This window comes from Chiloscyllium plagiosum, unplaced genomic scaffold (genome assembly GCF_037043375.1).
Source record: "Chiloscyllium plagiosum isolate Xiang-an unplaced genomic scaffold, Cpla_swu_hap1 HiC_scaffold_14, whole genome shotgun sequence".
NCBI classification, from domain to species: domain Eukaryota; kingdom Metazoa; phylum Chordata; class Chondrichthyes; order Orectolobiformes; family Hemiscylliidae; genus Chiloscyllium; species Chiloscyllium plagiosum.
Genome location: NW_028270152.1, coordinates 63370719 through 63396944, shown reverse-complemented (window position 1 = coordinate 63396944; position 26226 = coordinate 63370719). Strand labels below are relative to the sequence as shown.

Sequence of the window (26226 nt, the reverse complement as noted above, 5' to 3'; positions counted from 1 at the left end):
CAGCTGTACAGGACGTTGGTTAGGCCACTTTTGGAATACTGCATTCAATTCTAGTTTCCTTGCTATAGCAAAGATCTTTCTAAACTTGGAAGGGTTCAAAAAAGATGTACAAGGTTTATATTGAATAAGCTGCTGGGTGGAGGCTAGTACAATTATACATCTAAAAGACATCTAAATGGGTACATGAATAGGAAGGGTTTAGAGGGATATGGGCCAAATGCTGGCACATGGGACTATGCTACTTTAGGATATTCGGTAGGCATGGGCAAGTTGAATTGAACAATTTATTTCCATGCTGTACAACTCTATGACTCTAAAAGTACCTTGACAGCAATTAGAGAACCTGAAAATCTTTCTCCATCCCTCAGATGAACCATGAATGCTACCTGCAGTATCAAAACTACTGTCCCAATTGGGAGTAGGTATGTCAGCACAGGACAGTAATTGAACTGGAATCTTCTGGGCTGGAAGGATTAGTATTTGGTACACAACATGTACTTATGGAGGGCGTTTATCATATTTATCTGTTCATCTTTGATTGGAATGGAGGTTCACCGAAAGACACTTAGACAATGTCCGTCTCTTCAAACCTGCAAAATCTTCTTCGCTAACAATGATATGTAAATTTAGAGAGCTGCCACTGCTACAGTCATACTCAGAACAATTACACTCAATGTTCTCAATCAACATGCTTCCTCTGATAAATCAGTACAATTGCATGTTGAACACACCGAGCAGCAGCTCTGAGAGAAACAAAGATGCAGAATGTGCTTTCGATATTGGAATTTACTCTTCACTGCCAAGAGTTGTTGGTAGTAACATAGTTTGCTCAGTCAAACCCAGAGTCCTGAAATACAAAGGTTGCAGACTTAGCCTTGTCAAGTTGCAAATTTAGCAATACCAGGAAGAAACTTACTTTGCATTATGTCTGACAATCTCTATATCCAAATATCTTTAATTCATCACTATTATAGCATGTATACCAAGGGTACAAAGGTCTCAAACTTCATCTTTTCCTGGGACTGTTTGAAGTATGTCATTCTACTTGAAGCATGTCTCTCCTCTGTTGTAATCTAATTGTCCAATGTTAGCACAGACACTTATGTGCCTCTAAATGTAATGGTTGCACTATTAGTTACCTGCAATGTATCTATTGGATTCTTCAATACCATGCCAGTTTCTAACGCAACAAGAGGTAACGTAAGGATTGGCGCATCATCTAAAACCATCCTGCTAGAGGCAAACTCACACGAAGTCGATCTAGTTTTTACTAAACTAAATGTTATCGAACACCAATCATCTGATTAGTTTCTCTGGCTTTATCAGTGTCTGTCACCTCTATTATTCATAGACTGTGGCTGCAGGCCACAATATATAAAAGATATATTACAACAGCTTGCCACATGCAATTCAATAGTACGTCTCAGCTCAACCATCTCTGTTCTTGAGAGCAATGCCATGAAAACCCATTAGTTCCAATCTACACAAAAATTGGTTAAGTATTAACAATTCTCCACTTAGTCAAAATACCCCCTCTAAAGCAATGTTGCATAAAAAATTAAGATGGCCCAAGGCCAACTAATGGGGGCAGATAATAAATACCAGCTTCACCCTCATGCTGAAAATCTCATGTTGCTCCTTTATGAATGAATATAGAGAATTAATGTGTTGTGCTAGAAGCACAGACATATTAGAAGAGAGCTATTTATTTATTAAATTGAATGACATTAGCATGTGAGTTATATTGAACATGGTAAGGTTTTGGAATTATGCCAGGAAGGGTGTACAGTAATTGAATCAGTTTTCAATTGATTTTCTGATTAAACAACCGAGATAAGGTGAATAATGCAAGAGATGTGGGAAGGAGCCATTTCTCTTTTAAAATGGGATGGGGAGATTTTTAAAGGGTTGCAATAAATTTTATGCTTTCTCCCTGTCCCCAGATTGCAAACGAGAAGCCAGCTTTTTTTTTTAAATTGTGAAGATAGATCTTTCAGAATTTTTTTTTTACATTGAATTAGAATCTCAGCCGCAAAACCACAAAGACTTCCCCCGTGCCCCACTATCACCCCCCCCCCCCCAAAAAAAGTTAAGAAATGAAAGGAACACCAGCATTGTATTTCAGGAGACAACGTCTTCCTCTGTACGAAAACATTGCCACTAAGAAAGGATGTTTCAAACAGATTAGATTAGATTACTTACAGTGTGGAAACAGGCCCTTTGGCCCCACAAGTCCACACCGACCCTCCGAAGAGTAACCCACCCAGACCCATTCCCCTCCATTTACCCCTTCACCTAACACTACGGGCAATTTAGCGTGGCCAATTCACCTAACCTGCACATTTTTTTTGGACTGTGGGAGGAAACCAGAGCACCGGAGGAAACACACGCAGACACGGGGGAGAATGTGCAAACTCCACACAGACAGTTACCTGAGGCGGGAATTGAACCCGGGTCTCTGGCACTGTGAGGCAGCAGTGCTAACCACTGTGCCACCATGCCGCCTGTATGAAGAAAAGATATTTATTTAGTGCCAAAATCTTACCATATTCCAAAATGTTTTGCAAGCAACGTAGGTAACATTGCAATTGTCATATTGAAACATGGTAACCAACTTATGCATAGGTTCCTCAAAACAGCAGTGAGATAAGCATTTTCTTGTTTAGTTGAAGGTCAAATATTCATCAGAATATCCCTAGGAGAACTATCCTGCTTTTCATGCATAATACCATGAGATTTTTATATCCACCTGAGAGAGAAGTTGGGGTCTCAAGTCTATAGGCTCATTGAAAGTTAGCATTTCAATCGTACAATACTCTCTCAGTGCACTGAAGTGTTAGTCTGGGTGTAGTGTTCAGGTAACTGAAATCAGCCTCAATGGACAGCTTTCAGAATCAAAGGTGAGTGTTCAACTATGGTCATCACACAAAGCTACGTGATATTGAAATAGAAATTGGATCGATTTGGACTGCTACATGCTGTTCCATAAATCCTATACAGTCCCAGAGCAAGACCAGATGATTAATAAGATCAGTTATCAATAAAAATTCAAACTTCCATACAGCGCAGATAGCATGTTGTTACAAACCTTCAGCGTTCGACGAGATGAAACTAAATGGAATCGAAATTATTCTATTTTAAAGTAACTCTCGCAGGGAAAGCAGAATTTAGTGCTGCTAACATGGGTCTCACCATCAGTTGGAAAACTGATCAAGAGTTTTGTGTCCTCCATCAGGACACAATGAAATGAAATTCCCACCAGGCACTTAGTTGGCCAGCACTGGACCTTTCACAGATGGAAATCCTCCTACCCCATCCACCACATCCAACAACTTTCTTAGAGCTGCTGGCAAATCAGAACTCTCCACTGCCTGTCAGGGCCACCAGCAGTTGGGGCTGCTGCTGGCAATGCATCCACCAAAGGCTTAGGGTCAACAAAAGGCCTGGATGATAAATGATTAAGAGAGATGGATGGACAATGAGGACAGGGATGTAACTGGCTTGGGGACAGGGCAGGGAGCCTTTGGAGGAGAAAGCAGGAATTGGCTTTCATTGGTGTTTTTCAATGTATGTGCAACTAAGCCCTCTCCACGCCATACCCCTGATTTCCACCCAGATATGTCTACAAACAAACCTGACTGAATTGACTTTCAAGCTCGCTGATAAGTGAAACCTGAAGGGCTTATGACCAAAATATCGATTCTCCTGCTCCTCAGATCTGCCCGATCGGCTGTGCTTTTTCCAGTGCCACACTTTTTGACTCTGACTCTCCAGCATCTGCAGTTCTCACTTTCATCAAGCTTTGCGTGGATCCCCGGTACACAAATACCAAGTGTCACTACATACTGAGGTTCTACCTGTCCCCGGTGTTGCAAAGGATGGGCCTGGCCTCGCTGCCGTGGAACGCTCTGAGTAGTTGGACCGTTCCGTATCACCTGTCCTTTGTGGAGAAGTTTATGAAGAAAAACACTTTTGACCACAAGTCCATCAGGAAGTGGTCAGCACCTAGTGTCCTTGAGACCCTTCAGAAAAAGGAGGGGGCAGATCCTATCGAGCGGTTCCCTGAGCAGACTGTCAAAGCCATTTGGCAGAATGCCTCATCGCCAGAACTTTCCAACAAGCACCAAGACATGGCTTGGCTGGTGGTGAGAAGGGCTCTGCCTGTGAGATCATTTATGCATGCCCGGACTCTCTGCCGCACCGCACGCTGCCCTCGAAGCAGCTGCGGGGGGGACGAGACTGTCACAGACCTCCTTCTGGAATGTGCCTACGCAGAAGAAGTCTGGAGAGGATTGCAGTGGTGTTTGTTGAGGTACGTCCCGAGCAGCGCCGTGACGCGGGACTCTGTGCTCTACGGCCTGTTTCCGGGACGCACACCGAGACGAACATCAACTGTGCCTGGAGGATCATCAACTCAGTGAAGGACACTCTCTGGGCGGTCCGAAACCTGTTGATCTTCCAGCTGAAGGAGTTGACCTCGACTGAGTGTTGCAGACTGGCACATTCCAAGGTCCAGGACTGTGTGTTGAGGGACGCGCTGAAGCTTGGGGCAGCTGCCGCCAAGGTGCAGTGGGGAAAGACCACCGTGTAACATCTGCCTGCCCAAGAAGAACAGGGGGCCCATGCAGTCATTTGGGCTCCGCTGACGCCTCAGCTCAATATATGGACATATGATTGATAAACATACAGACCTGTATATACAAATGATCAATTCTGATCTCTGTAGGCAAGAATTTGAATGTTTACGTATGTATGGCATGACCAACTGTACAGACCATCAAAATATTTTATGAATAAAGTATATTTTTGAAATTTAAAAAAATCTGTAATTCTCACTTTCCTCTGGGAATACCTGCATACCCCAGACATAAGAGGGCAGAGGCAGCAAGGCACCAGGATCACAACTGTGCAACCTGCTGCTCAATTAAATGCACACTCCATGCTGTGAAGGGGACTACGTTTCACCCAGAGTCCACACTCCTGCCTGATCATCAGAACACTTGACACTGCTTTTAGTGAATCCTGTAATAGACAGGCAGGAGGCTGGAAGAATGCAGCAAGCCAGGCAGCATCAGCAAGTGGAGAAGTCGACGTTACAGGTGTAACCCTTCTTCAGTCCTGAAACATCAATGTCTTCACCTCCTGATGCTGCGTGGCTTGCTGTGTTCTTCCAGCCTCCTGCCTGCCTACTTTGGATTCCAGCATCTGCAGTTTATTTTGTCTCGATAGTGAACCCTGTGACAATGAAGGTGAGAAGTCTTCTTTACTAATTCTACACCCTGATGTACATTTAAAATTTCAGCACTGAATGCTGCATGTAACTCTCCTTGCAGGAGTTCAATAATATGATTTTGTAGATTACAGAAATTGGAGATTATCTAACAGGCATGGCTTAGCATCTCATGATCTTGCTAAGCAGGAGGATTAAACCCAACTACACAATTCCCAGGACAGAGAGCACACAATTTTATGGTTTAAATATAGTTTGCTCAGTGATACGAATTAAATATCACCCAAAGTTCAGAATGTACTTCTTTTCTCACACAAAACGATGGAGAAGCTGTATGGTGTCACTGTAAAGGTGCATTGATCAGATGTAGTCGATTATTTTACTAGTTAGACATTGTGATATTGAATGAAATATGATATGAATATGCTTATATGATACATGCACAAATTTACACCTTTAATCAACTGGCAAAATGTTTGGTACAGCAGAAATAAAAATGATGAGCTGTTTTTCTGTAGCTAATTCCAACAATAGAAATATAATTTTGAAACCATTTTTATTCATTTGATCATGTTTTCCTGCCGGCCGCTCTGGAATGACAGTAAATATCAGGATCACAACATCTGTAGAAATTTGCTAAATATCGAGCAACTTATACTGTACCCAGTTTGCAACTTGTTTTGTAAAAATAAATTGGGGCTTAACCATGTATCACAGCCCATGCTGCACTATTATAGATTCAGATTGGTTCCCAATGCGAAACATTTAGAGTGGGTCTTTACTTTTGTACAAAGTCCCATGGGTTAACCAGGCAAAATTTGACAATGGGCTAAAGGAGGTGTCAGGGCAGATGACCAAAAGCTGGTCAAAGAGGTAATATAAGGATTGTGACAAAGAGGAAAATACAGAGATTCCACTAAAAATCAACACATTTACCAAAATTCTCTCTTTAAGATTTTTTTTACTGAATTCCACTTTGTGGTGCTGCCCCTTTGGAATTATTATTGCTTTTTTTTGAGATAGGCAGATAAAATAAATTTTGCAGCTTTGGAACCTGACATTAAAAGGTTCAAAGTGATAGCGATTTTTGAGCAGATTTGTAGCTGAGGTTGATGATAAGTATGTAAGATAGCTCACTGAGCTTGAAGGTTTGTTTTCAGATGTTTCATCACTATCACTAGGTAACACCAACAGTGAGAGTCTCTCTGGTAAAGCGCTGGTGGCATGTCTTGGTTTCTTAAGGTGGGTGATGTCATTTCCGGTTCTTTTTTTCAAGGGAAAGTAGATAGGATCTATGTCGATGAGTTTATTGATGGAGTTCTGGTTAAAATGCCATGCCTCTAAGAATTCTCGTGAGTGTCTTTGTTTTGCTTGTCCGAGGATGTGTGTGTTGTCCCAGTCAAAGTGGTGTCTGTATGTATAGAAATTAGTGACAGTACGTCATGTATTTTGGTAGCCAGTTGGTGTTCATGTATCCTGGTGGTAAGTTTCCTGCTAGTTTGTCTGATGTAGTGTTTTTTTACAGTTCTTGCATGGTATCTTGTAAATGACCAAAAATGACAAGCTGGTGGTGTCTATTCGATCCTTTAGGTTCATTAGTCGCTATTTAAGTGTGTTGGTAAGTTTGTGGGCTATGATGCCACGTGGTCCGAGTAGTCTGGAAGTCATTACTGATAAGTCTTTGATGTAAAGTAATGTGGCTATAGATTTTGGTTGCGTTGTGTCTGCTTGTTTGGGTTTGTTTCTGAGGAATCAGTGAATTGTGTTTACAGGTTCAATGTGAATTAAGCTTGGCTACAAGTACAGAACAATTTTGATGATACTGAAAAATTGATGTGTGTTATCTCAGCTGAGGAAGAGTTGGCACAGAAAATATATGTGGATCAGCAATACATCAAGAGAGATTTAACCAATGTCATGAGCAAAAAAAGAAGACCTTTACATCTTGACCTTTTACTCAGACATGATCAGTCCAAAGAAGTGTCAGACTGGGCTTGAAACGATAGCCTGGGTCTCTCTCCACTGATTCTGTGAATCCTGCTGAGTTTCTCCAGCACTTGCTGTTTTTATACCTGACCAAGGTAATCAGTTGGCACCCAATGCAAAAGCTGGAAAATGTCTCTCACAATTACAGGACTTAGCTACAAGTTATTGACAAAACTCTTTTGTCATCTCCAGACTTATTAAACTCCTGTAAAGTCCCTTGAGATGTTTGCCTACATTGAAGGTCATCAGTCTCAATCCATTCATAGAAACTTTGATGGCTCTTTCGCAGAGCTTCCCATTTAATCCCAACACCACACTCCCTCCCCATTGTCTTATAAATATTTGCTTCAATTATTTAACCAGTTCTCTTTTGAAGGTTACTGCTGAATTTACCAGTAACACCCTGTCAGATAGTGTTCCAAATAATAACAACTCATTATGGAAAGCAAAAAGATTCCGCAGGTCCTCTCTGGCTTATTTGTAAAACAGCTTGGGTTGAATTTTACCAAATATCAGCTTTCGACATCTGGGAGTTTCATGGAGGATTTCTCACCGTGAGCCTAGTGCATTTTCACAAACATTATGGAAGTGAACAACACACAACGTACAATTCCATGGTAACACTGGTGTTATTTTGCACCACCAATATGGATGAGCTGGAAGATTCACTCCCTCCTGAAGTTCAGGTTTGAGGCTTTCAACTTGGGCCATTATGACCCATACAGGAAATCTAAGGCTGTCAGAGATGCCAAGAGGCAATACTAAATTAAGCTTGAGACTGAGATAAACCACATGGATATCATTTGTGGCAAGGCTAACATGACATAACGAGCAACAAAGTGAAGTCAAACCAAATCATGGGTAACCATACACTTCTACCTAATGAGCTCAATGCATTCTATGCTTGCTTTGAACAGAAGGGCAATGAAACAATGTCACCTATGGCAACAGTTTGAGATGCACCGGTAACCACAGTCACTGCCGTAGGCATTAGATTGGCCTTCTTGAGAGTGAACTGATGGAAAGTGAACGGCTGGAATGGAGTGCCCAGCCATGCACTCCGATCCTGTACAGACCAGCTGCCGGGAGTATTTGCTGACATCTTTAACCTCTCCTTACGATAATCTGAAGTCCTCACCTACTTCAAGTAGACCAATATCATAAAGAAAAATCATGCCTCGTGCCTTAATGACCAGCATCCGGTGTCTCTGATCTCCACAATTATGAAGTACTTCGAGAGGTTCAACTCCAGCCTCCCAGATTGCCTTGGTCCTTTACAATTTGCCTATTGATGGCAGATACCATCTCCTTATATTATGCACTGGGACATCTGGATAACAAGGACATCTATGTCAGGACCCCACTTATTGACTGCAGCTCTGTCTTCAACACCATAATTTCATACAAACTCATCTCTAAACTCCGAGTCCTACGTCTTGGCATCCCTCTCTGCAACTGGATCCTTGCCTTCCTGACCCATAGATCGCAATCAGTAAGAATTGGCAACAACATAATCCTAAATACCGGTGTCCCACAGGCTGTATACTCAGCCCCCTACTACATCCCTGATACACTCGTGACTGTATGGCCAAATTCCGCCCCAAATCCTTTTGCAAGTTTGATGGCGACATCACCATTGGAGGTTGGATCTCAAATAACAACGAGACAAAGTACAGGAAACAGATTGAGTGCATATTGTCATGGTATCAAGACAACAATCTCTCCAAGATTAGCAAAATGAAGGAGCTGGTCATTGACTTCAGGAAGCGGAGTAAAGGGCACGCCCCTGTCTACATCAATAGAGCTGAGGTGGATATGTTCTGGAGCATCAAGTTCCTGGGAGTGATGATCACCAACAATCTGCACTGGTCTATCCAAGTTGGCGTGACAGTCAAGAAAGCACAACAACACCTCTACTTCCTCAGGAGGCTAAGGAAATTCAGTGTGGCCAGAAAGACTCTAACCAATTTTTATAGATGTACCAGAGAGTGCACCCTGTCTGGATGCATCACAGCGTGGTATGGCAGCTGCTGTTCCCAAGATCGCAAGAAATTACACAGTCATGAACACAGCCCAGTCCATCCCACAAACCAGCCTTCCGTCCATTGACTCCATGTCCACTTTATGCTACCTTGAGAAACCAGCCAACATAATTGAAGACCCCCTCCCACTTCAGTTATACTCTCTTCCACCCTCTTCCATTAGGCAGAAGGCATAAAAGTTTGAATACACATAAAAACAGATTCAAGAACAGCTTCTTCCCTGCTGTTATCAGACTCTTGAATGGAATTCTCAAATGTTAATGCAATCTCTCTCTGTCTCTCTGTGCACCATCTCTGTGGCTGTGACACTGTACTCTGCACACTGATCTGCGAGCCTGATGCACATTATAGGGTATGATCTACTTGTACAGCACTCAAAACAATTTTTCTCGGTGTATCTCAGTACATGTGACAACAAGCCACTCAAATCAAAATCAAAATAAATCAAATAGTTGGCTCTCACCAGTGTTGGGACCTTCTACACTGTGGGCCCCATGTTAAAACTACAACTGGGCACACTGTCCCAAACATTGCCAGGCTGGTCTGAAATAGCTGCCCCGGTCAGTGCAGTGTCCACCAGCTGGGAGACTGTGCAGCAATAAGGGAAAAAAAATCATGACCTTCAGTTCTCTCAACTCTGCCATTGTATTTCTCTGCCACCAAGGCTCATGGTCTGCCATTTTCAATATTGCATGGAGCATCTTCCTTTAATGGCCCTCAGCTACCCCATTCCAAAAAGACCACGATGAAGGCCAGGCCTGAAAAAGACCTGCTCAGGATTTAGCATTGTCTATATTCTTTCCATTATCTGGAAAAATAGCAACCTCTGTATAAATAAGGCAGAGGAAATGTAGAGTAATAGGGTGGGGGAAAGGGCCTGGGTGGCACTCTTCGGCAACCGGTGTGGACTTGTTGGGCCAAATGGCCTGTTTCCAGTGTAGGGATTCTGTGAAAATCTATGAATTCACTCCCCACACATACATCGTCTCATAGTCTTATGCTCCATCACACTCACACACACACTTTACCAAGCATGCGCGCACACCCACAAACACACACATACTCTCTGAAGCGCACTCACACATTCTCTCTCATGCACGCACACACACACACAAGTCTATGGGGTGAATTTTCATTTGCAGAATTATATTTGCTGATACATTCTATTTTGTTCAAAAAGCGCACAGCCTGCAAGCTTTCAATCCATGTAACACTTTATAGATTCCTACTGTGGAAATAGAACCAGTCTGACTCAAGATTGGGTTACAGGCAGACTCTAACCTCACACCTTTAATGCATTGTCTAAGCTGAGATGTCACTTGCTTTCAAATAAACCTTAAGTTATCTAGAGAATGTGACTTAAAAGAAGTTCTGGGATTTACATATTAATGAACCAAAACCTGGAACCCATTCTAAAAGATGAAAGACTTAACAGCAATCTAGGTTTGTTCAATATATCGTTTCAGTTGCATGACCCTGTGGTTTTTTTGCTGTGAATTTTGTGTCTTATGATCCTATTCCACAGCTATCTGATGAAGGAGCAGCTCCTAAAGCTAGTGCTTCCAAATAAACCTGTTGGACTATAACCTGGTGTTGTGTGATTTTTAACTTTGTCCACCTGAGTCCGACACCAGCTCCTCCACATCATTGTCCATATTGTTCAGGGGCTGGAAAATCCCTTCTCTTAAAATAATATTGTTTTATTATTGACCTTTCTGCCATCGGAAATAATTTATTTGCTTTACAGCCGCTCATGTTTTTGACCTTTCCATCAAAACCCCTCTCAATCTTCTCTACGGAGAATAATTTCAGTTTATTTTGAGTCTTTCCACCATGTGAAGCGAAACACTTGGTGCATGACTCCCCAGTGCAGTACAGAGGGAGCACTGTGCTGCCAAATGTGTCATATGCAATATTGCCTATGGGACATTAAACAGAGTCCTTGCCTGCTCATCCAGATGGATGTAAAAAAAATTCTAAGGCACTGCTTTGAGGTGCAAAGGAATTCTTCCCCATTGCTCAACATCTGCATCATTTAACAAACCTCTGATTATCTGTTCATTAACACACAACTCTTTATGGGATGCTGCTGTGAGCAAATCCTTCGTTCCTACATTCTAACAGTGGTTGCAACATGCAGAGGTTGTGAGAGGTGCTCTGAAAATCATAGTCTTCACGTTAATAAAACTGGAGTTGCTCTTGTAGGTAAAGCATGTCTTAATTTGTTACCTTTCTGACGCATAATATTGCTACTTCTACCGATACACATCTGAGAGCCTGGTAATTAAATAAAGTAGGTTACTTTTGAATAAAACACAAGTGAGTGGCAAATTTCTCTTTCCAAAAAGATACTCAAAGCTTCAGATTTCCTCAAATAAAACTTGAATCTCATATGAAATGTCCCCTAGTTGTATTGATCTTGTGGCCTTGTCCAGTAGTTTTGAAATCAGCTGCCTTTCACCCTGGTTGTCTGAGTCAGGATATCACCGCCATTCTTAAATGGTACCATCTGCTTATCCAAATTACTCTGGCCAAAAAAACCCAGAACAAGTGTCCACGATAATGCTTGGATGTTCCCAGCAGCGACAGTACTGTTACCTAGAGCTGCTAAACAGCAATCCTTCTGAAAAAACAAGTCACTGGGGATAGAGCCTTTATGGAATCATTAATTACAACACATCCTTTGTTCAGTTCTACTTGCTTTAACTGAATATACCAATCACCCATTTAACAGATATTTTAAAAAAAATTTCATCATCTAACACCTCAACGGAGGTGACTTTACAGGTTGTATTTGCAATAGGATCCAAAGTACTCCAGAGAATGCAGTATGAATAATGATTATACTGCAAATGCAGCTCTTGAAATATAATCTCCGCACAGTACCCAGGGAGCCGTACCTCTATTTTAATTGCAACAAATTCTATCAGAGCGGTCACAGATTTGGACCTTTATTGATCCTTCAACAATACTGCAGGCTGCCAACAGCAATTCAGAATGTTTTTACTTCCTGTGGTTGGCTTTGGTTTTCTGTAAAATAAAAGGAATGACCTACATTTCCTCAGCAAGAACAATTACTGCTGGGTCTTTTCCTGAAATTTACTGCTCACTTGCTAAAGAAGAAAGTCATCCTACAGAGAAAGTTAAAGACAGATCTCTCCCCTACTAAGATTCAAAAACATTTGTCAGAAAACAAAACAAGCTGGGTTGATTATTCTGACAATATCTGTGGGCCCTTCACTTGAACTTTGCTTTCTTTTCTCAAATTCTCTACAAGCATTGAATGATTTGTTGGAAGCTTTCTGTCATTGTTTGCAAAACCATAGGAGACCGGAGTACATGCAACTACAAAGGGAAAACTGCAGGTAATCTTTCAAATGAGGCACTTTCTGATGTGATATAGCACCAAATAAATATAACCATTATTTAGCTATTGATGCCCAGCCAGCACAATTTATTTTGTCTCTACAACATACTTTAGGCTGAATAAATTCAAATAAATATGCAACTAAGGTTTAAACTGGACCCCAGGCTGTTTAAAAGAAGTTGCTTTTACACAGCCACTTGCTATGATCTAGAATACATTGTCTAAAAAGCGTAGTGGAAACAGATCTAAAAGTCACTGTGCCAAAGGAACACGATGTACTTTTGAACAGGAAAGCATTTGCAAGGTAATGGATTGAAAGCACTTTCAGAACCAGCACAGACACAATAGAGCAAATACCCTTCTGGTATGCTGTATAATTGTATATGCATACAACTGGGATTGGACGTGATGTTTGGGCAGATTAGATTAGATTTCCTACAGTGTGGAAACAGGCCCTTCGGCCCAACCAGTCCACACCAACCCTCCGAAGAGTAACCCACCCAGACCCATTTCCTCCTGACGAATGCACCTAACACTATGTGCAATTTAGAATGGCCAATTCACCTAACCTGCACATCTTTGGATTGTGGGAGGAAACCGGAGCACCCGGAGGAAACCCACGCAGACACGGGGAAAATGTGCAAACTCCACACAGACAGTCACCTGAGGCTGGAATCGAACCTGGGACACCCTGGTGCTGTGAGGCAGCAGTGCTAACCACTCAGCCTCACCATTTGATGTTGAAAGTGGTATCCATGGCACAGAGCCATACCTCTGGGTTAAGTCAGGTAGTGTACAGGTGAGGGTGTTAGAAATTGTACAATGAATAGCAACCAAAAGCAAACAAAGCAGGCAGATGACTACGTCTGTCAGTGTGTAGTACCAACTTGACATCCTGTTGCCATTTTGAATTCACTGCTTTAGCTAACACTCTTGTTTGAACACGTGTTAGTGCAGGTTGATTTCTTCCGACCTTTGCCTTGATTCTGTAAATGTTTAGTGCTTCCTACAATTGGGTGAAGTTGCAAAAGTATACAGGGAATGTTGTGACTGGTGCTAATGGAGTTTTACTGACTTCAGTTCTTCTAGTCAAACCAGTCATTCCTAGTCATGAGTGCATTGATACCCATTTCGCCTGGAAGAGCGCAGGTTGGGAGAACAAACAGAGGCCAAACAGAGCAAGACAAGCTCATGAAAGAGGGAGACGGACTCTGCAGGATGCCAAACCGCTCCTAGTTCAGGAAACAATGCTCCGACTAGCACCTGAGTGATGTCCGTGCTCTGGTTAGGACACCCTCATTGAAATCTGTTACCTGCTGTAATCATAGCTACAGCAACAGGGTGTGACAAGAATCACATTGACAATGGGTGACAGGGTGATGAATCTTTCATACCCTCAAAACATTGAGAGATAACTTAATTTTGTTCTCACTCACCATAGAAAAGCAGGCAGAATTAAACATGTGGCGTAGCCAGAATTTCCAGCGTTTCCATACACCATGACACTAACCTCATTCGCACTATCCTGCAGGTGCTTAATGTCATTTCTGCCTCATACCAGAACCCAAAGCAATTCTACACCCTCAATGGTCATCTGGTGTGTGGCCTCAATGTGTATGTCAATGCCTGACATGCTAGCACCCATCATGATGTCTTCATTTGAGCCAACTGCATTTGAGCTTATATAAGGATGTAAAGAGTGGCTAATGCATGACAAAGATGTTTGCTAACAACATGGTTGATGACTCCTAGCGTATGTCTATGGGCAGCAATAATAGCCATGCTGCCACATAAAAATGATTAAAATCGGCACTAGCATTCTGAACCAGTGTTTCCACTACTTAGACCATTTTGGAGGAGATCAGCAATACTCAACAGAGCAGGTGGTTGTAATGGTCTGCTGTGTCTCGTGTAATCTGATCATGAGGGAAAGCCCTTGTCACCAGCTACACAGCGAGCAGCTGTAGAGCAGGTAAAGGACAAGGAGGATGTAACATACACAGCCATTTTCTGACTTGGCTGTCTGTGAACATCTCAACCAACAACAATAGCAGTAACCACAAGTCCAATTCCCCAGTCACTGATTCCCGACCTTATCTTCCCTCTGTTCGTGAACATCAGAGTGCTCACTTGGCCACAATGTAAAATTGGATAATACCACAAAATGAACAAAATCTATAAATAGAGTTATTTCCATATTTCATACAAAAGTCAGTAAATCACATGCTTGTGCCTCATTTCCATGTTCCTTTGCCTGTTTTTATGTTCCTTTTCAATGCTACTCCAATGACTGCAGCCTGGCTGGTGGAAGGCTGCTGACATTGGCTGGGGGAGAATGCAGACATGGAAATGTGTTGCTGGAAAAGCGCAGCAGGTCAGGCAGCATCTAGGGAACAGGAGAATCGACGTTTCGGGCATTAGCCCTTCTTCAGGAATGAGGAAAGTTTGTCCAGCAGGCTAAGATAAAAGATAGGGAGGAGGGACTTGGGGGAGGGGCGTCGGAAATGTGATAGGTGGAAAAAGGTCAAGGTGAGGGTGATAGGACAGATTGGGGTGGGGGCGGAGAGGTCGGGAAGAAGATTGCAGGTTAGGGAGGCGGTGCTGAATTTGATGGATTTGACTGAGACAGGCTGGGGGGAGGGGAAATGAGGAAACTGGTGAAATCCGAGTTCATCCCTTGTGGTTGGAGGGTTCCTAGCCGGAAGATGAGGCGTTCTTCCTCCAACCGTCGTTTCGCTGTGGTCTGACGATGGAGGAGTCCAAAGACCTGCATATCCTTGGTGGAGTGGGAGGGGGAATTGAAATGTTGAGCTACAGGGTGGTTGGGTTGGTTGGTCCGGGTGTCCCAGAGGTGTTCTCTGAAACGCTCCGCAGGTAGGCGGCCTGTCAGACAGCCTTGGATAATAACCCTGAGTCTAGCAGACTGTCCTAATGTGGCACAGGCAGCAGGTCTGTCTGACAGACACCAGCAAAAGTACAGCAGAGGGAGGAGTGATATTTGAGTCACTACCACTCCTCGGGTCAATGATAAGATATTGAAAGTAGCATTCAGTGATCCTGACCAGTCTTACGAGGTCACTGACCTTCTCATGGCACTACATCCAGGTCCTCAGGTCTGGAACAACTATCCTCTCAGCATGTGGCTGCAGTGACTTCCTGTCCTTTACAGATATTAGATATTTGTGGGTGGCACGGTGGCACAGTGGTTAGCACTGCTGCCTCACAGCGCCAGAGAAACGGGTTCAATTTCCGCCTGAGGCAACTGTCTGTGTGGAGTTTGCACATTCTCCCCGTGTCTGCGTAGGTTTCCTCCAGGTGCTCCGGTTTCCTCCCACAGTCCAAAGCTGTGCAGGTTAGATGAGTTGGCCATGCTAAATTGCGCATAGCGTTAGGTGAAGGGGAATGGGTATGAGTGGGTTCCTCTTCGGAGGGTCGGTGTGGACTTGTTGGGCCGAAGGGCATGTTTCCACACTGTAAGTAATCTAATCTAATCTAATTTCTCCTATTTCCCAGCTCCTCACTTAAGCCCCTCCGAGAGCGGACCTGAAGAGCTTGGCACCCACTCACCATAACTGCTGTGCCAAATCTTCAAACCAAAAGCCTCAACTTGAGTTAGCTTGTTCTACTGAGCAATCCTTCACCCTGCAGATAGAAGTGCAAAATGTGACCCAAACATACTGTGGTGTGTTTGTCTATTCACAGAAAGCAGACAGCTGATCAAAATTCTGCCACTGTCGTTATGAACTAACAACCAGCCTTGCAATAAAATGTAGTCACAACAATTCTAATTCCTTCAATTTTCAGCTTCTCGGTATCTGCCTGCCCTCTTCTCTGTTCTGCTGTTGGATCAGAAGGATCGATATGGGAAATCACCTTTGCAGCATGACATCCATCATTGTTGGAGAAAGGATGATATACTGACTGCGGAGGTGAATGTCCAAATCGATACACTCGCTACATAAATCTGAAGCTACTCAAGGCCTAGTGGAATTAAGCCATTGATGGTGAGGTAGTGATGCAATGATGCCCAGCAGACTCTACATTGATCATCTGGTCAAGGTCAGCAAATGCGAAGGGTGTTTGGCTATTTTACAACAGTTTCAATTTAGTCATGTCGCACAAAAGGGAAGAGATTGGAAACAGAGAAAGTTTAGCTCTCCGTGTTTGCAAGGCTCCTCCAGGTACCATGGGCTCGTCCAAAAACTCAAGATGCTGATGCCCAGTGCCAAGGTTGAGGCTGAGAGAAAGAGAGAGAGAAAACAAACCAAAGTTCTTTTCATCGCCGTTTGCGTGGAATCGCCTAACCAGAGTGGGTCCCCTGTGCATAGCACAATTTGTCAAAAAAAAACCCAGCAATCATGTATTTTGTAAGCAAGACTTATGTTGAAATATACAACTGATACATTGGATTTTGAATGCTTGCAGTGCTGAAAACAAGGAGGGGGGAGCAACTGAATACAGAACCAATAAAGAGAGAAATTTACTAGCTTCAAAGTTAAAAATCACTGGAAAAACTCAACAGGACTGGTAGGACCTGTGGACAGAAATCAGAGTCAACATTTCAGGTCCAGTGACCCTTCTTCAGATTAGAATTCAATAGATAATAGACAATAGAATTCCATAGATTAGAATTCCATAGTTTAAGGCCTCAATCATGACTGATGAGACTACCAGTACAGAGTGGAAGAAAATAGGAGTTGCAAAAGTTAGAGGAATGCAGTTTTCTTGAAAGGTTGTACATATGGATAAAGTTACAGAGATAGTAAGGGTCAAAAGGATTTAGAAAATTAGGATGACCATTTTAAATATTAATGTGTTGTTGGATCAGGAAGCCATAAGGTCAGTAAGCACAGGGGTAATCGGTGAATGGGACTGCGTTTGGTTTGGGCTTGTGCTCAATTAAGTGGAAACTATTCAGAAGAACTACAGGAAGACTAAAATTACATATTTTTTTCTGTAAGTTCAAGAAATGCAAAGGGTTCACTTGATTGAGATTGTTCCATTTCAGCACCCTATGATGGCCATGCAGGATTTTGGTGATGGTTTTCTTAAGGCCTCAGGGAACAATTCTTTGTAATATTTGTTAAATCTCTTTTTTTTTTACACATTTCTTTTGCCATTCTCACCTCAAACAACAGGAATTTTTCCTGCGGTTATTTTAATGCAAACTATCTGGATACAGGAATGGGGTAAACATCCCAAAAAGCTGTTTGTTTATTTGAGCAAACCAACCACCAGCTGTACCTTGGTAGGATTCCTGAAACCCTGCTTGGAAAAACTACCAACCAGCCTCCAAAATTCATGTCATCATATTTAGTTTCCTGTTGTGATAAATAGCTTTCTCTTTACCTGCAGCAGAGAAGGCTCATTAGATACAGCACCACATCAAATGCACTTTTCCAGAACCCACCTGTTCTAAGCAGTGAGGTCCATTTTAAAAGGATCAGGTAAAATTGACACTTGTGTTTTACACAAGGGGTCGTGTGTAATGAATTAATGGACTGCTGTTCTCTCAATTTGAATAGTCTCTCAATTATTTAGTCCATGAAACGCACTGAAGCCTTAAACTTAAATCTCTTTCCTCATCACTGAAGCAAAACAATAAATTATTTCTCGTGTGAAACCCAATCATAACCTGCTCGAACAGTAGGGACAATGGAGGTTAATCACTTTCTTTCCCAGCTCAAGATTACTGCTGTAGATTGCTACGATCTCATGTTGATCTTGGTTATTTTCCAAGTTTCAGTAATGTATTCCAATACAATACCGTCAACTTACATAGGCAAGTTACCACTTGAAATCTACACCATGGGTTTATTTGTAGAACAGAATAGGATAAATTAATTGCATCAGGTCATACTTGCAATCAAGTATTTTAGGAACGCTATAATGTGAAGGTTGATGTTTCCATTAAATATAAAGCCAACAACAGACCACGCAGTATCTCAAGTTCATTCTATGACTAAATTAAATCAAGGCTCATCTGTATCCAAACTTAATTTTCCTGTTATAACTCCATATTCTAACGAGCCGAACAGATATCTAGCAATCTAAAATTTGCAAGTCCAATTGCTTTACCATTTATGATCTTTTGAGGGAGCGAATTCCAGATAATGACCAGCTGAAATTTGAATTCCATAGTTGGATAGGATTCCTCAGAGTCTGGGGGAGCATTGGTGTGCCTGATGAGTATAATTAATTACAGCACCTTAAATATATGAACCACAATCTCTTTCATGATGGACAGCGCGAGAACCAGACATTGGTTGGCTCAACACAATGGACGTTATAACCCATTTCCTGGTTATGGAGCAATTTTAATCACAGTTCTGTCGGACACGTCAGCCTAAACCTCCAGGAAGATATGAGGAAACACACAAGGAAAGAAGACAGGAAGAATTAATTAAGAACTGTGTACATGAATATCAATATTCACTCTGAGGAAAGCGAAACAGGCATTGGAGTGTAGTTATAATAACCACTGTGACCTGTCCATATTGTTAATGATTAAATTAACCACCACTGAAACAAAGACAAAGATTGGTGCTTACTGAACACATTTCCTAAACCAACAGCTAGAGCAGCTAATATCAAACAATATGAAGAAGAAATGTTTTAAAAACAGTGAATCAATCTCACACAGAAACCAAGAAGTATAATTTTTGAAAAAAGATCTACCTACCTTTTCTGCTGACTTAGCAGTCCCAAAAAATATTGGAATAAAGGCAAGCCATACTATACAGGTAGTGTACATAGTGAATCCTATAGGCTTAGCTTCATTGAAGTTCTCTGGGACGCCCCTTGTCTTGATGGCATAAACAGTGCATGTCACCATTAGAAGGATGCTATATCCCAGGGAGCATATGATTTGTAAATCTGTAATGTCGCATTTGAGGACTCCTCTCGCCAGCTCAGGATCAGAGGTCTTCTGCTCATCGTAGTCGATGATGGTATTTGGTGGGTCAATCCCAAACCAGATGAAGACTCCGAGAAGTTGGACTGATATGAGACTGGATGTGATTGCTAGCTGGGATGTCGGGCTGATGAGTCTGGGTGCTGTCACAGCCTTCTTGCCCTGCTCAAAGATGCGGAAAATCCGGTTGGTCTTAGTCAATAAAGCTGCATAACTGATGCACATTCCGAGGCCCAGGAAGATGCGGCGGAACGAACAAATTCCCATGTTGGGTTTGGCAATCATTAGGAAGGTGATGATGTAACAGAGGAATATCCCTGTGAGAAGAACGTAACTGAGCTCCCGTCCAGTCGCCCGTACAATTGGTGTGTCGTTGTACCGTATAAAAGTAGCCATCACGAAAATAGTGGCAATGATTCCAAGCATGGCAAGAAACACTGGGATAATGGCCCACGGTGAATGCCACTCGAGCTTCACAATCGGAATTTGGCTGCAGCCAGTCCGGTTCTCGTTAGGCCTCATGTCGTAGCTGCAAAGGGAACACGTGAATTCGTCGCGTTGATACTGATAGCCATCACATAGCTCACAATGCCAACAGCAGGATACGCCCTTCACCATTTTCTTACGCTCTCCAGATTTGCACGGCAAGCTGCAGACCGAGGTAGGGAGCTCATGGCTTCCCCGTGGCCAGAGCATGTCTTCTACCTGTGAAGAGGCAAACAGAAGATCAGCACAGTGTGAGGTCCTTGGACTTATTCTACTCAGATGGAATGAATGAACTAGCCATACTGGTGTGACCAGATTCGCTGTGTTTGACCTAAAAGAGGTCACCAAAAATACTCATACCAGACCCACTTTTAACAGAAGTGATTTAAGAATTCACCTCTGCACATGCTTCTTGTCATCGTCCCTGAAATGTAAAACAGTCAAGAGAAAAATGCCAGAAATGTCAATCAAATAAATCAAGTTCTGAGACTGTGAACCCACGTACATGCAAGGTTTATCACTCCTGCTACTTTTTGATGGTTCTTGACCTGAAAATTGAAAATAAGTCTGGATCGATTTCTGGGAGTTCTTCAAGACTAATGGTCCCTGCCACTGACAAATATTTCTTTGTTACAGAGATTCTGTGGGTGCTCCTGTTTTTTCCCCCACAGTCCAAAGATGTGCTGATTAGGTGAGTTGACCGTGTTAAATTGCCCACGGCGTTCAGGGTTGTGTAGGTTAGGTACATTAGTCATAGGAAATCTAGGGGATTGGGTCTGGGTGGGATACTCCGGAGGGCCAGTGTGCACTTGTTGGGCCGAATTACCCGTTTCCACACTGTGGATTCTATGAATATGCACTTTCTATAGGAACAAGGCAGTTTTTCAAATTATTCTTCATTCAGAACGGAGACCTGTGGAAGTTGTGATCACAAGGAATAGTTCAGGTGGGTAGTACTGATGCCTTTAAGATTAAGTCATATATAGAAGTACGTGAAGGGGGGGGGGAAGGAAATGAAGAGGACATGTTGGTACAGTGAGGTGAAATAGGTGGGGTGCGACTTGGGTGGAACATAAGAAAAACTGTCCCAATACTTAAAAATATCTTTGTAAATATATCATAATGTTCATTTATCTGGTAACATTTTAAAAGTTCTTAATATTTCAAAATATATCAACCACCTTTCTTTCTTACTTATGTTTGAGATAGTTATATGGAAACAGACCATTCAGTCCATCTCTTTCATACTGATCAAATATCTGCAATGAATCTAGTCCTATTTGGCCCATTTCCCGCTAAACCCTTCCCATTCATGTACCCATCCAGATGTCTTTTGAATGTTGTAATTGTACCAGCCTCCACAACTTCCTCTGGCAGCTAATTCCATACATGCACCATCCTCTACATGAGAAAGCAAATACTTTGCCAAAGTGACCATACCAATTCCATTAATCTGTTAACAGCAGGTATCAGAGCAACCAAAGGGATGATTGTGGAAGATAGAAATGGCAAGCTGTAGTAACAATAACAAGATTTTTTTAAAGTCATGTTAGTCATCAGTTGGGAGCTGGATAAGCCACTGAAGAACTTTGCAGGTCAAATTCAGGTGAATTCCAATGATATGATTAGTCTCACTTCCAATACATGAGCACATGATTCTGGATGACACTTCAGTACAATACTGAGGGAGTGTTGTACTGTTGGAGATTTGATCTTTTGGATGAAACATTAAATCATTAGCCCATCCATTCTCTCAAGTGGATATAAAAGCCCACTTTGATATAAAACCCCATGGCACATTTTGAGGATGAGCTGGGGAGTTCTTCTGTTCTGACCAATATGCATCCCTCAACAAACATCTAAAATAGATGTTCTGGTCATTTATTTAGATGAGATTCCCTACAGTGGGGAAACAGGCCCTTCGAGTCCTAGTCTTTCCCACCAATGGAAATATCTTCCCAACATCCACTATTAAGTATTCTGTAAGTTTCATATAGGTCCTTTAGCCCACCGAGACTGTGCTGATACATGACACCTTTGTAAACTAAATATCTTTTCCCTCTACGTGGTCTACATCCCTCTATTCCCTGCCTATTCTTACATTCATCAAGATGCCTCTAAAACATTGCCCTTGCATCTGCATCTATCATCTGCTCTGATGGTACACTGCACGCACTTAACACTATGTCAAAAACGTATGCCTCACGTCTTCTTTAAACTTTTCCACTTTTACCTTAACCCTAATACTTGATATTTCTACCTTGGGAAAAAGATTCTAACTATCATTCAATCCATGCCTCTCATAATTTTGTAAACAGTCTATGAGATTGCCCCTCAGTCTCCAACGGTAAAGCGAAAGCAATCCAAATTTGTCTAATTTCTCTTCATAGTTAATACACTCCAACCAGCAACGTCCTGGTAAACCTTTTCTGTACCCTCTCCAGACATTCCACATCCTTCTGCTAGTCTGGAGACCAGAGCTGGATGCAATATTCCAAATGAGGTTTAACCTAAAATTCTACATAGCTGCACAATGACTTGACACTTTTTCCACTCTATGCCCTGACTGATGAAGACAAGCATGCACACATCGTCTTGACCACCTTATCGACTTGTGTTGCCACATTCAAGGAACTGTGGACTTGTATGCCTGGATACTCCTGTATACTAATGCTACTAAGGCTTCTGCCATTTACCATAAACTACTTTCTTGCATCAGACCTTCCAAAATGCATCACCTCACATTTATCTGGATTAAACTCCACCTGCCAAGTCTCCACCCTTTTTACATTCTGTTGTATCCTCTATCTTCCTTACTATCCACAGCTCCTTCAATTTTTGTGCCTTCTGCAAATTTACTAATCAGACTATCTACACTCTCCTCCAAATCATTAAAATATATTACAAACAACAAGAGTCCCATCACTGATCCCTGCAGAACACCTTAAGTCACAGATCTCCAGTCAGAAAAATATGCTTCCATTGCTACTCTCCGTCTTCCATGACCAAACCAGTTCTGCATCCAATTTACCAACTCACGGTGCATCCTTGTGACTTCACCTTCTGTATCAGCCTGCCACAAGGAACCTGGTCAAAGGCCTTGCTAAAGTCCATGTTGATAATATCCACCACACTGTCCTCATCAATCACCTTTATCACTTCCTCAAAAACTCAATCAAGTTTGTGACCTTCCCCTGCATAAAGCCTATCGCTAATATGTCCAAACATTTCCAAATATGAGTAAGTCCTGTCCATAAGAATCTTCTACAATAATGTCCTGACTACTATTGTTAGGCTCTCTGGCCTGTATTTCCCAGACTATCCCTGTTGCCCTTCTTAAACAAGGAAACAACACTGGCCATTCTCCAGTCCTCTGGAACCTCGCCTGTGACTGATGTGTGAAGGGAATATAGACTCTCTTCCCAGAGGGTCATCTGCCTTGCACCAACTAGCCAGTGTTCTCAGAGGCCATAACTTCTCTGCCTTGTAGAATTTGTCAGATGAACTATTGGCCATTTCTGAGTGCCCTGAACACAGACCCTTCCTGGTGAGCCTGCTGAACCTGGAACTCTTCAATTACATTGTCAAGTCATTCGAGTACCCTTGCATAGTAATGAGCTGTAAGGTGTTGTAAATTGTTTTAAATAACACTAATAGCCCACTGAGTGAATTGCATCTAGGATGCACTTAATAAACTTCTCTTCCTCTCCATCTCACTTTCCTCCATTCAACCTCTTCATAAAACCTCCCTCAATACCTGTCCAAATATCTGCATGTGGTTCAATGTTAGATGTTTGTTGGTTAACGATCCTGAAGGACCCAAAGGCATTTCTACCTACATGAAAGACACTGCATAAGTGTCAGATGTTGTTGTGACCTGAGAGTTGTATACCAAATGGCCAAGGAAGACCATTTTACCAGAGCTATGGCTGGTTCCACAGGTTAAAATAACATTGAAACATGCCCATTTTTCTTTGAATAGTACACTGGATTTGCTTTGGTACAAGTAAATGCTTTCTTTTGTGGAAATGCTGTTTTGGTTTGTTCCTATGACTGACAGATGGCTTACAATGCAATGCCGGAAAGAAAATTTCCGCCAGTGCTGCAAATGTTTTTAAATATATTATGCTTTTTGCAGCATACAATACTCTATACGAGCCCAGAATGATTAATTTTCTTATTTCTCTAAATAAAAGGGTATGATTCGGATTTCAAACACCCATTCCTTGAAAGGGATATAGTAATTAAAAAGTCCTTTCTACATTCAATATGGTTGGCTGGAATTCATTATTTTGACAAAGTCTTTAATCATTTATTTGAAAGGGGTTGAAGCCTGCCAGAAGTTGGGCAGACACCCAACACTTAACTCCTGCCCACAGCAAAACAAACAATTCACAGAAGCAGATTCAAATCTCCATAAGACCATAAGACCATAAGACATAGGAGTGGAAGTAAGGCCATTCGGCCCATCAAGTCCACTCCGCCATTCAATCATGGCTGATGCGCATTTCAGCTCCACTTACCAGCGTTCTCCCTGTAGCCCTTAATTCCTCGAGACAACAAGAATCTATCAATCTCGGCCTTGAAGACATTTAGCGTCCCGGCTTCCACTGCACTCCGTGGCAATGAATTCCACAGGCCCACCACTCTCTGGCTGAAGAAATGCCTCCGCATTTCTGTTCTGAAATGACCCCCTCTAATTCTAAGGCTGTGTCCACGGGTCCTAGTCTCCTCGTTTAACTGAAACAATTTCCTAGCATCCACCTTTTCCAAGCCATGTATTATTTTGTACGTCTCTATTAAGTCTCCCCTTAATCTTCTAAACTCCAACGAATACAATCCCAGTATCCTCAGCCGTTCCTCATATGTTAGACCTGTCATTCCAGGGATCTCAAACTCAAATTTGCACGATGTGACTGGGTTCTGCATTAGAGAGCTTCTCGCTGCTTTTTTCCACACTATTCTGAACGGTTGCATGAGCTTGCACCATGTTCTTCTATTAGTTCCAAAAGGCAGCAAATACCACATCAAAAGGCCATAATGCTCAGTTTAATTCATCATTGTATTTATAAGCTAATTGCACAGCAATACTGTGCATTTATTTATGACCTTTAAGGTAGCAAATCCCTTTTGTGACAGAATTAGCACATCAAAAATATCATGACATTTAGGCCACATAAGGAGATATTAAGACCTTGTCAAAGAGACAGGAAACTGGCAGTACAACACAAGTTAAACTGATAAACCATTATGTGTTTGAATGTTCAGAATTTCATTTGAATAACTTTTGACTCAAGTCTCTCATAAATTGATGGAAAGGCCAGCTTCCATGTAGTCTCATGTTACCTCAGGCAGCGTAGCTCAGTTTCATTACAATCGACCTTGTCATTGAAATGGAAGCTGAGCGAATGGATTTAATCCAAAAATCAAGTACTCATCATATGAACCATTCCAACCAGTCAAGTGTATAAGGTGTGAACAATGAGCACTTGATGGGCTAGACAAGATTAAAGGATGAGTCTACTTTCCCCAGACTACAAGCTTGCATAAATTAATACTGTAAAAGGAATTGACTCAGACATCATGTACTTTTCGAAGATCATTAATTTAGGAATACTGGCAATACCACCAAAGGGAAGCCTGATGAACCTAAGGAACAATAAATACTTTTGACAGTTTTGTACATTGGCCTTCGAGCCAAAGGAACTTAATGTCCCAGCTATTGCTAATTGCAGCCAATGTTTAAATCCACAATGCTTTTGTGCAGCTAAATTCATGTTAAACGTGACTTTTCATAAAGTACTTTACAGCTAATATTTTCTAAGAACAGTCATTTTTATAACGCAATGTAAATAACATAGGAGTCAATTATGTCATAGCAAGGTCCCACTATGTGTTTTAGTGATGTTCGTTAAGGAGTAAACGTTTGGCTAAGACAGCTGCTCTTCAAATGATACATGGAAACTTTTAATAGTGGCTTATGAAGTCATTTACTATCCCATCCATACAACGTCTCTCACTGCTCTACAGTGTAGCACATTCGCAAAGCTGCACCAAAGTGTCAGCCTACAAGGAGTGGGGCTTGAACCTATACATTTCTGAATCACAAGCAAGAGTGATAATATTGAGCCATGATGTGTGTAATATATCTAAGCCAAATGCTCAGGAAAGGATCAGCTGTTCTTATTTTTGTCTAAATTTA

General features: G+C 42.0%; 1 protein-coding gene across 2 annotated transcripts in view; it reads right to left on the bottom strand.

Moving 5' to 3' along the window:
- Positions 1-26226, bottom strand: part of LOC122559107 (metabotropic glutamate receptor 7-like) — an 864629-nt gene that overhangs the window by 174727 nt on the left and 663676 nt on the right. For both annotated transcript variants that reach the window (XM_087994497.1, XM_087994496.1), the window contains exon 8: positions 19308-20243. In XM_087994497.1, coding sequence (XP_087850623.1) covers positions 19308-20243 — 936 coding nt within the window. The remainder of the gene's footprint in view (positions 1-19307; positions 20244-26226) is intronic.